This window comes from Nylanderia fulva, unplaced genomic scaffold, assembly GCF_048542155.1.
Source record: "Nylanderia fulva isolate GAGA-0341 unplaced genomic scaffold, ASM4854215v1 Scaffold328, whole genome shotgun sequence".
NCBI classification, from domain to species: domain Eukaryota; kingdom Metazoa; phylum Arthropoda; class Insecta; order Hymenoptera; family Formicidae; genus Nylanderia; species Nylanderia fulva.
The window spans coordinates 66,106-82,156 of NW_028190398.1; the positions used below are offsets into that span (position 1 = coordinate 66,106).

Genomic DNA, 16,051 nt, shown 5'->3' on the forward strand with positions numbered 1-16,051 from the left:
CTTTTGCATAACGCATAAGGCATAAAGCATAAAGAAATAAACCAATGAGAGTCCTTCATTTCTATCCCCACTTCTCATTCTGCGGATCTTGCATAGTGCACAAAACATGATGCATAAAGAGTCGAAAAATCCGTAAGGACGAACTTTTATGCGTTATGCAAACAGATACGCGTCTAGATTGTATATTATCATCTCCATCATATTGTGTTCCAGTTTCTAACCTATTCTTTTTTTTACAATACATGTTGTAAGTACTGCATTATTAATAATTATATATATAATTGGATATTTATATTTTATTACATTACAATCAATATTTTATATCGATAGGAAAATGGATCATAAGACATACTGTTTTGATTCTCAATATCAAACTGAATCTTACTACGGACAGATGCAATGTGATTCTGAAAATGAACATAAAAATGAAAATTTTTGTGAAATAGAGAACAAAATAAATGAAAACGAAATAGATGGAGATGCTTTACTTATAGCTTTAGTACATGACCATCCCTATTTATATAATAAAGAATTAACTGACTTTAAAGATCAGTTGAAAAAGCTGAATGCCTGGAGTGAAATTGCAATCGTTTTGAACATGACAGGTATTTATGTAGTATTTTTCTAAATTTCAACTTATTCTTTATTTTAACAAATTTTTTGTAAGAAATTAATTTTTCATTAGTTACTTTGTGTGAATAACTTAAACTTATGAAGTAATTGAAATAAATTGTAATGTTAATTTAAACTAATGACAGACAGTATAATTTTTCATGTTAGATTGCAAACTAGTAAACAATTTGCTAGAAATGTAGCATGCAGCATTTTTAACAAGCTAGATTGCATGCGATCTAGCATGAAAAATTGTACCGCATGCTGCTAAATTTAATGTAATTTTTGTTGCTAGCGGATGAGTGCCAATCTAGATGGACACGCTTACGTGAAAGATTTACAAGAGAGAAATAGCAAAGACAAGAAGAGACAATCACTGGAAGTGGAGCCTCAAAAAGGAAAACTTTCGAATTTTTCAATAACATGCAATTTTTGGATCCATTCGTTAAGAAAAGAACTTATAGTAAAAATTGTGAAGAAATTAGAATAATCAAGATTTCTTTTTTATATATTATCTTCTTAAAACTCTTTGTACTGCAAAAAAGCAATTTTTGATATTTTGTTTCAGAACAATGACCAACGTGCATGCAGTGACCAAAAACTCTCCATTGACTAAACGGTACATTTCTTTTCAAAAGTATGTAAAATATAAACATAATATTCATATAAATTATTCATATAATTAAAAGTGCTTCTACTTGCAAATTAGTAATGAAATCTCTATTTTCTATTTTTAGAAACTTTAGCTCCAATAACGAAAAAGAAAATCTCCCTTTGAATGCAAGTACCTTGATTGAGCAGAATTCTTCAAAAGTTAATATAGAATCATTAGAACAAAATCGATTTAATTCAAACTCAAGTGGCAGAAATGAAGTGAACATATCTTCTACAGCTACTTTAAGTGAACAGTCTTTTACAGATATAAATTCAGCACATCTAAGGTACATATTTTCACAAGCATTTTTATTTGTAGCATTTTTCATGTTGTAAAAATTTTGTTTTGTTTGAAAAAATTTATAATTTTTAGAGACTCAACTTCACTTTTATACAAATCAAGCGACGCGGTAGCCTCACCATACCAGTCTGATGCTTCTTCAGTCTCAGTATTAAGTGCCTGTGATTATGCGACAAAGAAAGGTTTAAATAGTAAAATTAAATCAAAAGGAAAATCGCAGCCGGATGTTGCAAATGCAATTTCCAAAGTCACATCTTTGCTAGAGAATAAATACTCTTCACCTGTTTCAACTGTTTCGTCATCTTTAAAACCGGAAGTAGAAGAAGATGTGGCTTTCTGTCAATTAATACTTTCTTCACTTACAAAGATTCAGGGGTGTAAAAAAGAAAAAAAGAAGGATATATTGCGCATTATATACGATATTTAAAATAATCGAAGTTCTTAAAAGACTGATACAATTCTGAGAACTGCCTTGTGAGAATTGTGTCATATTTCTGTTTTTGATTTTAATTTTTTGTTTTGTTCAGAGTTTCAATAATATAAAATGTATTAACGTAAATCTATTTAAGTTAATTTATCAGTTTAATTTTTAACTTGTTTATTATTTAGAGTTCAGAGTTTAAATATAAATAACTTCGAAAATTATTTAAAAACTTAGAAAAATTCGAAAGTTAAAAAATATTATATTAAAATAATATAAAATATACATTAATAGAAATAATATCTGTTTAGGATTGAGAAAAATTTGCCGCGCTCGATCGAACGAAAATTCACGGATCAGTCGAGAATTTAAGTAAAAGCAATTGCCGCGGGCCTAACACGGCAGCACCTCGCGGCACGCACCGCGGGAAGCGCCGCGGAAGCAAATTTTCGGCCAATTAGCGCGTTCCGCGTGTACCCCTCACGATCAGGCAGTCGATAGCGTGATCGATGAGGGTAGCATTCCGTCGGGGACAGTCGTCGCGGAGAGAGAGCCGGCGTTGGTCGCAAGTCAGACCAAAGAATTCGCGTTACGGTGTAATAAGTGCGTGAATGTATTATCGCGACAAATACAAACAGATTTGCGCGGTATTGTGTGACATATCGAGAGTGAAGAGTTAACGGGTAATCGGATCTCGTTCGCGACGCAACATACACGTTCTCGCGACGAATTCGCCATTGTCTCGTGCATGCTACGTGCACGTGATCGAACATTACGAGTATTCGGATCCTGCTGGAGGATTCACTGCGATATTCGCGTATCGGTGAATGCATGTCGTGCATTCTCTCTCTCGCTCGTTCTCTCTCTCTCTCTCTCTCTCTCTCTCTCCCGCGCTCTCTCTCACAATTGTCGTAGTACGCCGTCGCGACGAACTCGCCGTCGTATTGTGCACGCTGCGTACACGTGATCGACTCCTGCGAATATTCGAATCCTTCTGGAGGATTCTGTGTGATAGTTAATTGCATATAAATGCACGTGATCGAACATTACGAATATTCGGATCCTGCTGGAGGATTGAATGTCACATAATTGAAGACAATTATTAAGTCGCGTCAAATCATATGTGCGCGTGTTCGATAAATTATAACGGTCGTCCACAAGAGGACAAATTTGTTGTTGTACGATTCGCGATCGTGACTTTCAAATAAGACATTGTTTTCTCTTGCGACAAAAAACATTGGTGTCGATATCGAACAAACAGTTTTTTCTTTTGTGATCGCGAGCTTCGAAACGTGTACAGCAAACGCTTTTGATTCTCATATCGAGTTTTTGTTCTTTTTTCTTTGATTTGTTTGTGTCAAGTCCAGGTGACTTTCTGACATGTGAAATAATAAATTGATCTGTTTTTGTTCATCAACTTCAAGACTTCTTTTCAATTCGGCTTCCTACGTAAATCATCAATCTCAGCGCACACATGGGTGCGCGATCACCCTATTAAGATACAGTCCACTCAACAATTATCCTATTGTCCATCCATCACATCTCTCATGAGATTCCTATGATTTCTTTCCAATAAAAAAAAAACGGGTGAAGGATTTGAGAGGCGGCGCGCGAGACGCGGCCCTAAAAAGGCCGAGCATGCTCGTTCGTCGCAGCTTCGCGTCAGACCACGGTTCAAGCCGCGCGTTAGCAACATTTGGTCCTTCGAGCCGGATTTGAGATTGGTGACGAATTGAAAAGTGAAAAACTCAAGTAAAAAACACAGTGACATTGCAAGTACATTCAAAATCGGACATCATCAAACGCTATCAGTGCATTCAAAGAGAGTGACAGCTCGGTTCGTAAAAGACTAATTTGATTAAATTCAGTGTCGTTGAAACCTCAGTTGATTAAATTCAGTGTCAAAATGGAAGAAGCTCTCGCAAATCAACAAACTGCTTGCTATTCAGTTGCTCGAGCTCTCGACAATTTTAAGAAGATCGGTCGGTCAAATCTGACGGCCGCCAAAATTCGCTCGCGAATGACGAGCTTACAAGACACGTGGACACAATGTGTACGCAATCACGCGACACTGCTGCAGCTTGTTCCTGACGAGAAGCAAGTTTCAATTCACTACTTCAAAAAGGAGACCTTCGCCTTCCACGAGGACCTCTATCAGGCAGCTATGGACTACATGAACGAGTGCTTGGAGGAGCTGGTTCCAGTCGTAAGTCGTGAAACCTCTTTCAACGCTTCGTTCGCCCATACAGACTCTGCGTCATTATCGGTCAAACATCTTCCTCCCATCAAATTGCCGCCGTTCACCGGTAAGATTGAGGAGTGGGAGACTTTTCGCGATCGGTTTCAATCGCTTATTATAGACAATCGCGAATTATCGAACTTCAGTCGCATGCATTTTTTAGTGTCAAGTTTAACAGGCTCAGCTCGCGATGCGATATCAGGTATTAAAGTCACCGCGGATAACTTCTCGGTTGCGTGGAAAGCATTAACAGCGCGTTTTGAAAATAAGCGCCGATTAATTGAGACTCACATTTCGAATTTGTATAATCTTCCGAAAATGACTCGTGAGTCAGCTGTCGAGCTTCACGCCTTACGCGATAAAGCCGAACAAGCGATCTCAACATTGCAACGTCTTAATCGTTCGCCGGACGATATAGTCAGCGACATGTTAGTTTATTTTCTCTCTCAGAAGTTCGATCCCGCCACGCGCCGTGCGTGGAAGTTAAAAACGAGCGATATCGAAAATCCGCCAACATACAAAGAAGTATTAAAATTTATTTCGTCGCGTGCTCTCGTGTTAGAGGAACCCTCGCGATAACGACAAGACCAAGTCACATGCGAAAGTGACTAGCGCAACAGCGACTGCGTCATCTAATATAGTGTGTTCAATGTGCAAGCAATCGCACATTCTCTCAAAATGTCCGCAATTTGTAGCAAAGAGTCCGATTCAGCGACGCGAATTGGTTAAGAAATTTCGACGATGTTTTAATTGTTTGAGTGATAAACACATGTCGATCAATTGTCAAAGTAATTTCACATGTCGAACATGTAATAAACGACATCATTCTATGATTCATCTCGATTCGGACTCATTGCAACAAGTTACAAATGCGAACAATACGTCAAACGCGAATGACGTCATCGACAACGTGCCTAACGTTACGGCACTCTCATCAGTTACAATGACAACTGCGCCGACTCCTGTTGTCTTATCTACTGCAAAGGTGAATTTGCAGGCGCCTTCTGGACGCTCATTGGTTGTCAGAGCCTTGATTGACGGTGGATCAGAGCTCACGTTTGTGACGGAGCGCGTTGCTCAAATATTACGTCTCAAGCGTATACGAACGCTTACTTCAACGTCGGGAATAAGCTGCGCTGACACCGGTACATGCCGATCTGCGGCTCTGATTCACATCACTCCTCGCAAAAAATCGAAACCAAGGTTCACAACGGTTGCCTATATTATGAAGGCATTAACGAGGTATGCTCCCAGAAACGCTTCGCAATCGCAAGATTGGAAACATATTTCCAATCTGGAATTGGCTGACGATGATCCTACCGGATCAACACCGATTGATCTCATAATAGGATCCGATTTATATAATCACGTACTCGTTCACGTACGTAACGGACCGCTCGGTCAACCAGGTGCAATTGAATCGCATTTCGGATGGATCCTATCCGGAACAACCTCTATCCCGAATCACGTGACACAACCCTCTCATGTGGTAACTTCAACTCTCGTAATTCCGCCTGTTGAGGATGCGAGTCGCGTCGTGCAATCAGCTCAGTTAAATCAACGTTACAGTGTTGTCGCTTATTGTTGTTCTCTCGAAAATCAATTGTCTAAATTCTGGGAGGCAGAAGAAACACCTCAATCAATTGAAATGTCTCCAGATGACGAACAATGCGAAGAACATTTCAAACAAACGCATTCGAGAACATCGGATGGGAGATATATCGTGCGTCTGCCGTTTCGAAACGGCCCACCCATCGAAATCGGTGAATCTCGCGAAATAGCCGCGCGTCGGCTTTCGTCGTTACTTCGGAGAATTAATAATCAACCTGCGATTAAGCAGGAGTATTCTGAGTTCATGAGCGAATACGCACAGTTGAATCATATGAAAGTAATCGCACCGGTGGATTCAGTCAATTCACAAGTCGTGTACATCCCTCATCATCCGGTCATTCGAGAGACTAGTTCGACAACTCGGTTGAGAGTCGTATTTGACGCCTCATGCACAACCTCTAACGGTACCTCGCTCAATTCTCACATGTTTACTGGGCCTAAACTACAGTTAGATCTGCAATCGGTTTTATTACGTTGGCGACAGCACAAATACGTTTACTCCGCAGACATAGCGAAAATGTATAGACAAATATTGGTCGACTCGCGAGATAGAGATTATCAACGCATCCTATGGATAAATGAAAATTCGAATATTCAAGAACATCAACTCCTTACGGTAACATACGGTACGGCTTCCGCACCGTTTTTAGCTCTTCGAGTCATTAATCAGTTAAACGATGATGAAGGAAACTCGTTTCCACTAGCATCTGCGGTTTTAAGCGAGAACGTCTATGTGGACGACGTGCTGTTTGGGGCCGAAGATATGCCTCTCCTTAAACAGACTCGAGATCAAGTTTGCAAATTGTTGAAACGCGGTGGATTCGATCTTCGCAAATGGGCGAGTAACAAACCGGAGTTGCTCTCAGATATTTCATCGGATCATCACGGGCTCGCACAGCTTAAATTATTCGAGACTGACAACAATCTGAAGGTTCTCGGTATTTTTTGGAATCCGACGCACGATTGTTTCCAGTTTCAAATTGAATTACCACAGACTCTCCCTTCTACAAAACGAACGATTCTCTCTACCATAGCCAAAATATTCGATCCACTTGGATGGGTCACACCCGTGGTTCTCAAAGCGAAAGTTTTTATGCAGAAATTATGGCGACACAAAGTAGGCTGGGACGACAATCTCTCAGAAGATCTCCTTTTACAATGGAGCGTGATTTATAAATCACTTCCTTACATCAAAAGCATAAAACTTAGTCGCTGGATTGGATGCGAATCAGATACCAAGAGCATCGAGTTACACGGTTTAGCGGATGCTTCCCAAGTAGCTTACGCCGCAGTAGTTTTTTTGAGAGTCACAACATTATCCGGTCATACAACTGTTTCGCTCCTCGCTGGGCGATCCAAAGTCGCGCCTATCAAACCGCTGACAATCCCTTGATTAGAATTGTCAGCTGCGGTCTTATTAGCGCGCCTAATTGAATTCATCAGAAAATCTCTTCATTTCACGAAAATGCCAGTCCATTGTTGGACAGATTCGAGTATTGTGCTTGCTTGGTTAAACAAGCACCCATCTCATTGGAAAACTTTCGTCTCGCATCGCGTAACAGAGATTCAAACACGAGTATCTGATGGCATTTGGCATCATGTCAGTACACATGAAAATCCCGCTGACTGTGCATCTCGCGGTTTACTCGGCACAGAATTAAGCGCCTTCGACATTTGGTGGCGCGGACCTTCATGGTTGAGTCTTAAACAGGATGATTGGCCCACATTCACAATAACGCCGATAGACGAAACACAGTTAGAAGAAAAACCGTGTCAAGTGCATCAAGTGAACGCTAATGAACCGTGGAATCTCACTACTCGATATTCATGGTGGCCGAAATTAATACGTATTACCGCCTACATTTACCGTTTCATAAGGAAGTGTAGAAAGAAACACACAATAGGATCGAACAACAAGTCTCAATATCACGCTCTTACTACAGTTGAATTCAACGAAGCACGAAACTTCTGGCTGAACTTCATTCAGTTAGAACTATTCGAAAACGAGCTCCATAATTTAAAGTCAAACAAACCGTTGCCTACTCACAGTCCAATTCTCTCATTAAATCCGTTCCTGGATTCTGACGGTCTAATTCGCGTTGGGGGGCGATTAGAACACTCGTCATTATCTTTCCAGTCCAAGCATCCAATCTTATTAGCCAACCATACGATCACTACTATGATCATCCGTTATACGCATGTTGTATCTCTCCATGCCGGTCTTCAATCCACTCTTTCAAAACTTAGAAAAGAGTTTTGGATTTTGAGAGCAAGAAGTCTAGTAAGGTCGGTTATTTATAAATGTGTTCCGTGTACAAGAGAAAAGGCTCAAGTAGCTAGTCAACTGATGGGCCAGCTACCTACAAGTCGTGTTTCGGCGCCCTCTCGAGCGTTTCTACATAGCGGTGTCGACTACGCCGGACCAGTCTTCACACGTGCTTCAGCCGGCCGAGGAATTACCTCGCGAAAGGCCTACATAGCACTCTTTATTTGTTTAGCCACACGCGCTATTCATCTCGAACTGGTTAGTGATTACTCGACTGCTGCCTTTCTTAACGCTTTTCAAAGATTTTGTGCGCGACGTGGATTACCAGAGGTCATGTACTCGGACAATGGTACTACGTTCGCAGGAGCAGACAAGGAGTTGTCGCAAGCGTATCGAGACGCTCAAAGCGATGTTAACTTTCTCAACTTCATCGTGTCAGATAACATCACATGGAGTTTTATCCCTCCCCATGCTCCACACTTCGGTGGATTGTAGGAGGCAGGGGTCAAAAGCGTTAAATACCACCTTCGTAGGATATTAGGAAATCACACCCTCACTTTCGAGGAACTTACTACCGTGCTTTGTAAAGTTGAAGCATGCTTAAATTCAAGGCCCCTGTGTCCATTGACTGATTCGATTGACGATTTTGAAGTTCTCACTCCGGGTCACTTTTTGATTGGATCGGCAATCACAATCAATCCAGAACCTTCTGTTCTGCAAATCAATGAAAACAGACTGTCACGGTGGCAGTTGTTGCGACAGATCACGGAGCGTTTTTGGAAGCATTGGCACGCCGATTATATTAACACGCTTCAACAGCGAACTAAGTGGCGAAAAGCAAAGTCACTTATCCATATCGGTTCCATGGTTCTGATTCAAAATCCTCTTCTTCCTCCTTGCAAATGGGAACTCGGACGCGTAATCCACTGTCAACCAGGCTCTGACGGATTAATTCGAGTAGTTTCCGTCAAAACAGCGAACTCGGAATATAAGCGTCCCATAACTAAGTTATGTGTGCTTCCAATCGACGTTGATTCTGACAATTCCATCGAGGATCAGCCTCGAGTGTCGAGCAATTAACGATAATTCTAGTGTAAGTTAATTATACGATTCTAATTCTAATTACGTTATAATTTATGTAGCAAGTAAGTCAAGTTTATGTTCATTAGTTAAGTCAAAGCGTGCAAGTAAAGTCGCCAAGGCGGGCGGCGCTTGCAATCCTAAGTTTAAGGTCGTGCGAATTAGTACGAACAGCGGATACTGTTGTTTACGCGATCTGCGTTAAATGTTAAAATCCGTCCGCGATAACAACAGTGATCTTTAGAAGTCAACTTTAAGTCAATATTGTCAGCCGTTTCAGGTCTACAATTTCACTTTAGTGCGATCTGAGCGTAATCAGAAGTTACATCTCAGTATCTTATATATTGCATGGGATCAATCGTGACGAACAATCACACGCAATTAGTTTTCATTTAGCAAACCTCACTCACACGGGAGTGAACGATGCATCCTTGTGTAAGGTATACCGCGAGATCGAGTAGTTTCGAAATTCAAATTTCGAGGCGGGCGGTATGTTTAGGATTGAGAAAAATTTGCCGCGCTCGATCGAACGAAAATTCACGGATCAGGCGAGAATTTAAGTGAAAGCAATTGCCGCGGGCCTAACACGGCAGCACCTCGCGGCACGCACCGCGGGAAGCGCCGCGGAAGCAAATTTTCGGCCAATTAGCGCGTTCCGCGTGTACCCCTCACGATCAGGCAGTCGATAGCGTGATCGATGAGGGTAGCATTCCGTCGGGGACAGTCGTCGCGGAGAGAGAGCCGGCGTTGGTCGCAAGTCAGACCAAAGAATTCGCGTTACGGTGTAATAAGTGCGTGAATGTATTATCGCGACAAATACGAACAGATTTGCGCGGTATTGTGTGACATATCGAGAGGGAAGAGTTAACGGGTAATCGGATCTCGTTCGCGACGCAACATACACGTTCTCGCGACGAATTCGCCATTGTCTCGTGCATGCTACGTGCACGTGATCGAACATTACGAGTATTCGGATCCTGCTGGAGGATTCACTGCGATATTCGCGTATCTGTGAATGCATGTCGTGCATTCTCTCTCTCGCTCGTTCTCTCTCTCTCTCTCTCTCTCTCTCTCTCCCGCGCTCTCTCTCACAATTGTCGTAGTACGCCGTCGCGACGAACTCGCCGTCGTATTGTGCACGCTGCGTACACGTGATCGACTCCTGCGAATATTCGAATCCTTCTGGAGGATTCTGTGTGATAGTTAATTGCATATAAATGCACGTGATCGAACATTACGAATATTCGGATCCTGCTGGAGGATTGAATGTCACATAATTGAAGACAATTATTAAGTCGCGTCAAATCATATGTGCGCGTGTTCGATAAATTATAACGGTCGTCCACAAGAGGACAAATTTGTTGTTGTACGATTCGCGATCGTGACTTTCAAATAAGACATTGTTTTCTCTTGCGACAAAAAACATTGGTGTCGATATCGAACAAACAGTTTTTTCTTTTGTGATCGCGAGCTTCGAAACGTGTACAGCAAACGCTTTTGATTCTCATATCGAGTTTTTGTTCTTTTTTCTTTGATTTGTTTGTGTCAAGTCCAGGTGACTTTCTGACATGTGAAATAATAAATTGATCTGTTTTTGTTCATCAACTTCAAGACTTCTTTTCAATTCGGCTTCCTACGTAAATCATCAATCTCAGCGCACACATGGGTGCGCGATCACCCTATTAAGATACAGTCCACTCAACAATTATCCTATTGTCCATCCATCACATCTCTCATGAGATTCCTATGATTTCTTTCCAATAAAAAAAAACGGGTGAAGGATTTGAGAGGCGGCGCGCGAGACGCGGCCCTAAAAAGGCCGAGCATGCTCGTTCGTCGCAGCTTCGCGTCGGACCACGGTTCAAGCCGCGCGTTCGCAACAATATCAATTAAGTTTTAATTTCTTTAGTAATATAAGAATAATATGAAATGTGTCGGAGCAGAAACATAAGCAACATAGATTATATTCTGGACGGGTTCGTACTCCGGCGTAATATTATTAATATGTCGAGACGCAAATGTCGATTGTGCAACGTCTTTTTTTTAATTATTCAAAACTAGTAAGTAAGTGTTTAAAACTTGAGAGATGTAGAAAGTGCACTTTAATGTTATAAGTTAAAAGTGAGGAGATATGCAATAATAGATAAATCATTTTATTACGTTGATTTTTTATTAAACAGTGAGTTTAAATATGTAACACTAATAATGAATACGCAAACAGCTAACCTGTAATTAAACATTTTTTTATTTTCTGGATGAAGGTGGCAGCATAATATTATTTATTTATTATTAGTTTGGAAAATCGCTATCTCCAAGAAACAAACACAATAATTTAGTGTTGCTTTTAGGAAGATTTATAAAACCTTCAGAAAGATTTAATGTTCCTTCTTGCAGTGCCAATGAATATCAGAAGTGATAAAAGTATCACTACTATTACTATTACGTATACGTAAATAACATTAAAATGTTTTATATTTTTTTAGAGACTGCGAGTATATGTAATGTATGTATGTACTTACTGTGATGTATTATTATATGACACAAATTAATGTTTTTACTTTTATTTATGAAGCTTACATAGTTTATTTTTTGTACATGCATGTTTACATAATTATGTAATTTAATAATATAAAATTTATTAACATAAATAATATCAATTTCAGTTTTTTGTTTAAAGTTTTTTAGAGTTTAAAATTTAAATGTAATAAAGTATATCAATATAAAATAAAATATAATTGGTATTAAAATAAAAATATAATTTGTATTGAATATTTTATCATGGATCATCGTGATGCAGCCCTCTTCTAATATACTGATATTGCCATGGAACTTCACCTTGTGGCGTTAAAAAATAATCAGCCAATGTATCTCTTTGTCTATATGCAACTGCAGTTGCATTATGCGTTGAAGTAGGAGGGATGTCTTTAAATACATTTTGAGTATATCGCCGCCACTCTCCAGGAATAACGTTACCTGTTGCATCTTCCGAATCAATAAAATTAGGAGGACAATATATTTTATTCTCCGTTTGCATAAGATCTTCCTCAAACTTTATATAATTATGTAAACATATTGTCGCCATGACAATTTTATCTATATATTTAGGGTGCATATTAATCGGTTTTCGATAAATTCTCCACCGTGAAGATAAGATGCCAAAAGTGTTTTCTATTGTACGTCTGGCTCTAGACAATCTGTAATTCAATAAAACGCTTGATAAGCATACATATATGTATATATATCTTATATAATAACGCTAATAATAAATACGCAAACTAACCTGTAATTAAATATTTTTTTTCTTTCATCATGTAATTTTCCAGCGTAAGGTCGCATCATAATACTACTGATGGGAAAACCGCTATCTCCGAGAAAAAAGCATGGCAATTTAACGTTGCTTCCAGGAAGATTTGCGAATCCTTTAGGAAGATTTAATGTTTCTTCTTGCAGTGCCGAATGAATATCAGAAGAAGTAAAAATTCCACCATCGCTATTACCATCATACGAACCTACATCGACTAATGTGAATCTATATCTGTGATCACATGCAGCCATCAATACAATACTAAATGTCTTTTTATAGTTAAAAAATAAGCTTCCAAAATTTGGCGGAGCTTGTATTTCCACGTGTTTCCCATCAAATGATCCAACACAATGAGGAAAATTCCAATTTTCCAGAAAACCAGTGCAAATATTTTTCCATTCTTCTTCTCTTGGTAGACGAAGGTAAATTGGTTGCAATATTTTTACTATTACTGAACAAGTTTCATGAATAATTTTTCGGACTGTTGACTCTCCACATCTAAAAGCTAGGGCAATAGACAATATTTGATCCCCAGTTGCTAAATATCTGCAAAAATGTCTTGATATGTATATAAAACAATATTACCAAATAAAATATTTGCAAAAGTAAATTTACTAGACATGTTTATTTTATTTTTTTATTTAACAGTATATGATAAAAAAGTAATTAAGTACCTCAGAGTTATGATCAATCGTTGTTCTGGACTAAAAGCTCTTTTGCTCAATTTAGTTAAAAAAGGCTTTGTCATTTGTAATAAATGATTAAACGTTTCTTTCCTCATTCTTGCATATCGAAAAAATACATCGATATCATTATATTTCAATTCGTTAAAGAGATGTTCAAAGTCCCCATACAGAGGACGTGCAACGTTGATGGGTCTCACCCACCATCTCCTATTTAACCATCTCTTTTTTCGATTCCTTTCTTCTAATAACAGCAATAAGCACAATTGTAAAAAAGATAAAATAAGAAAATCTTCTTCCATGTAATTCACATCCGTGATGTCTTATGTCCAATTATGTAGAAGTTGAACATCTAAAAATACAAAAATATGTAACCTTACACGTAGACATAAAATAAGAAAAATAATTACTAATAATAAATTAAATCAATGATATTAATAACTTTACAATTGATTAAACTTTTACCATTATTGAAAGGATATCTAGACTTAATCTTCCAGGCTCTTCTTAAACTAACTTAAACACTGGTACTACTGATCCAATTATTCTTGGAATATAGTTGCACAAAAGAATTTGAAGAAGAAATTTGTAAATTATTGTCTTCAATAGAGATTTATGAAACTCATCCACTATAATTACATTTATATGACACGCGCGTGGTGATGACACTGTCTTGAATTATCTTTTAATATAATTTTTATCCTAAACTTTTGATGTTTCACTTCACCTAGATATAAAATAAGAAAAAATAATTAATATTCATTCAATAATATTATTTATGTCTTTTAATTTGATAAAATTTACCGTATATCAATTTTATGTGATTGCGAGAGTGTAGCATTCGATGGTCAACTATATGGTTAGAATATTATAAAGTCTTATGCACAAGTTTGTGCGTTGACGAACGTTACGTTATGCTCCCTGCTTTATGCCTTATGCAAAAGTCTGTGCTCCCGCCTTAAAGCTTATCTTAAAGTCATGTACAACTGACTTGAAAACATAACCTTACTTTCTAATAAACACGATCTTATTTGATTCAAATAAGACCATCAAGATTTGATTATGAATCCGACTAAACTTAAGAAGAGAAAAGCATCTTAAAAGACTTTGTACTTAAGACAGTCTTAAATATAAGAACGGACTATGAAATACCGTCCTTTATTTTGAAAAATAAGAATTTAAATTTAAAAAGAGTTAGCTAAAATCTTTACTTTCGAAAAAATCACAGTTGTTTTCCGACATATTTGTTGACCCAAAATGTCTCCAAGTAATTTTATAATAAAATACTGCTATTGAGTGTCCGATAATAATTTAATGACACTCATTGGTCGTATACATGTATACGTATATATTCACAAATATGTTTTAGGCAGTGCAGCGCGTGGCCTTATATCCTCACTCAGCGGAATTCTAACTGCGAGAAAAGACGCCGCGTAGCGGCGAAGGCACGAATGAGTGCACGACTTTACGGACGGTTTTCCGCGAGCGCTTTCGCGCGCAGTCTTGTCTGGCGGTGTAGCATATGTTACAAGCGTTTTACTATGAAAATATAATTGTGAAAATATATATACGGATTGCTTTTTACCTAAAATTAGACCAGACCGGATTTCACATTGGATAAAAGAATATAAGTGAATGTTTAGATATCAATTTGGAAGCCTAGTAAACGAGAGTAGTTCATTCTACATTTGCATGTGTACACGAAAATGTAGGATGAATTATTCTCATTTACTTTATAATCTCATTGCTTTATAATCATTACTATATTTGCAAAATATAATTTATATATATAAATTATATTATAGAAATATATGTATTTATATTAAATTTTTTATTTGCTATTATACTTAAGTAATAACTCACTTAATAAAGTAATAACAAATAAAAAAATGTATAATTTAATTTTATTATTATTCGACACATTTGGATAAATGAGAAATTCTAGAACAAAGGAACATTTTTTACTTACAGACAAGTGACGCAGTTTACTAAACTTATATTTTATTAACGCTCGTATTTTCATTTTCTGATAATAATTCTTTCTAATTTGATAATAGATTTGTAATTAGCAGAGAAGTGCGTATATAAGTACAAATATGTTAGAAGAAAATCTGCTCGAAATTCACAGTACAAATACTCTTCTTTCTTCTGCAAGCAAAGGAAATGTTATCACTTTATCTTCTTATTTATACTTCACATTTTACATGGTAATTTTTTAAATCAAGAATTTAATATATTTGATAAATTAACAAATGTTGTTTGTAAACAAATCAATTATAAATTTCCAAAAAGTTATTGCATGTTTAGTTCAAACTCGAACATATAAAATTACGGAATATTAAAAAAGATATATTGAGATAAATAATTATAATATAATAAGAAAATATATAAATTAAGTAACAAAAAGCAAAAATTATAAATAGTGTAAAGTTTAATAATTTTATAGTTTAATATTTTAATAGTTTAATCATTTATATATATAATTTTAATAGTATATAATTAGTATATTATATGTATATACATATATACATATATGTAGTATAATTAAAATAATTTATATAATAAGTGTAGTAATTTAATAATTTATTGTTAATTATTTTGTAAATATTGTTACGTCCGCGACCACCCTTCTGATTATCTCGAAGAAATGTCGCGCGCACTCAAACTCTCACACGCCGGAAATGAATACACTCGCGTAGTAAAGCAATAAACTTTAATATTAGAAGCCAATAAACCGTAGCGATACAATATAATATTACGTGCATTAATCCTAATGCAAATATATCCGCCGATCAGCTGTCAGAGGATACGTCCTCACCGCACGACAGCTAGACCAGAACAAAACGCATCGATAGACATAAACAGCTTTTTAGCGACGAT

General features: G+C 37.4%; 2 protein-coding genes, 1 long non-coding RNA gene and 1 pseudogene across 3 annotated transcripts; 3 read left to right on the forward strand and 1 right to left on the reverse strand.

Moving 5' to 3' along the window:
* Window positions 1-2,033, forward strand: LOC114933641 (uncharacterized; annotated as a pseudogene).
* A 1,861-nt stretch (window positions 2,034-3,894) lies between these two features.
* On the forward strand, window positions 3,895-7,231 carry LOC114930791 (uncharacterized). Its single transcript, XM_085484920.1, has 2 exons — window positions 3,895-4,294; window positions 4,923-7,231. Exons 1-2 carry the CDS (start codon window positions 3,895-3,897, stop codon window positions 7,229-7,231), a joined length of 2,709 nt encoding a protein of 902 aa, XP_085341046.1.
* A 72-nt stretch (window positions 7,232-7,303) lies between these two features.
* On the forward strand, window positions 7,304-8,599 carry LOC146722349 (uncharacterized). The gene has a single exon (XM_085484921.1). The coding sequence runs from the start codon at window positions 7,304-7,306 to the stop codon at window positions 8,597-8,599; it is 1,296 nt and encodes a 431-aa protein (XP_085341047.1).
* A 4,889-nt stretch (window positions 8,600-13,488) lies between these two features.
* On the reverse strand, window positions 13,489-14,514 carry LOC114944004 (uncharacterized). Its single transcript, XR_014925202.1, has 3 exons — window positions 13,976-14,514; window positions 13,637-13,898; window positions 13,489-13,523 (listed from the first exon to the last, which is right to left on the reverse strand). It is a non-coding gene; the product is annotated as an uncharacterized LOC114944004 (long non-coding RNA).
* Between the last annotated feature and the right edge of the window lie 1,537 nt (window positions 14,515-16,051).

Bases quoted from the DNA above. Each gene is read 5' to 3' on its own strand.
- LOC114930791 (XM_085484920.1), top strand. From the start codon at position 3,895: ATGGAAGAAGCTCTCGCAAATCAACAAACTGCTTGCTATTCAGTTGCT. The intron at 4,295-4,922 runs GTAAGATTGAGG...CGCAATTTGTAG, and splicing joins CAAATTGCCGCCGTTCACCG to CAAAGAGTCCGATTCAGCGA.
- LOC146722349 (XM_085484921.1), top strand. From the start codon at position 7,304: ATGCCAGTCCATTGTTGGACAGATTCGAGTATTGTGCTTGCTTGGTTA.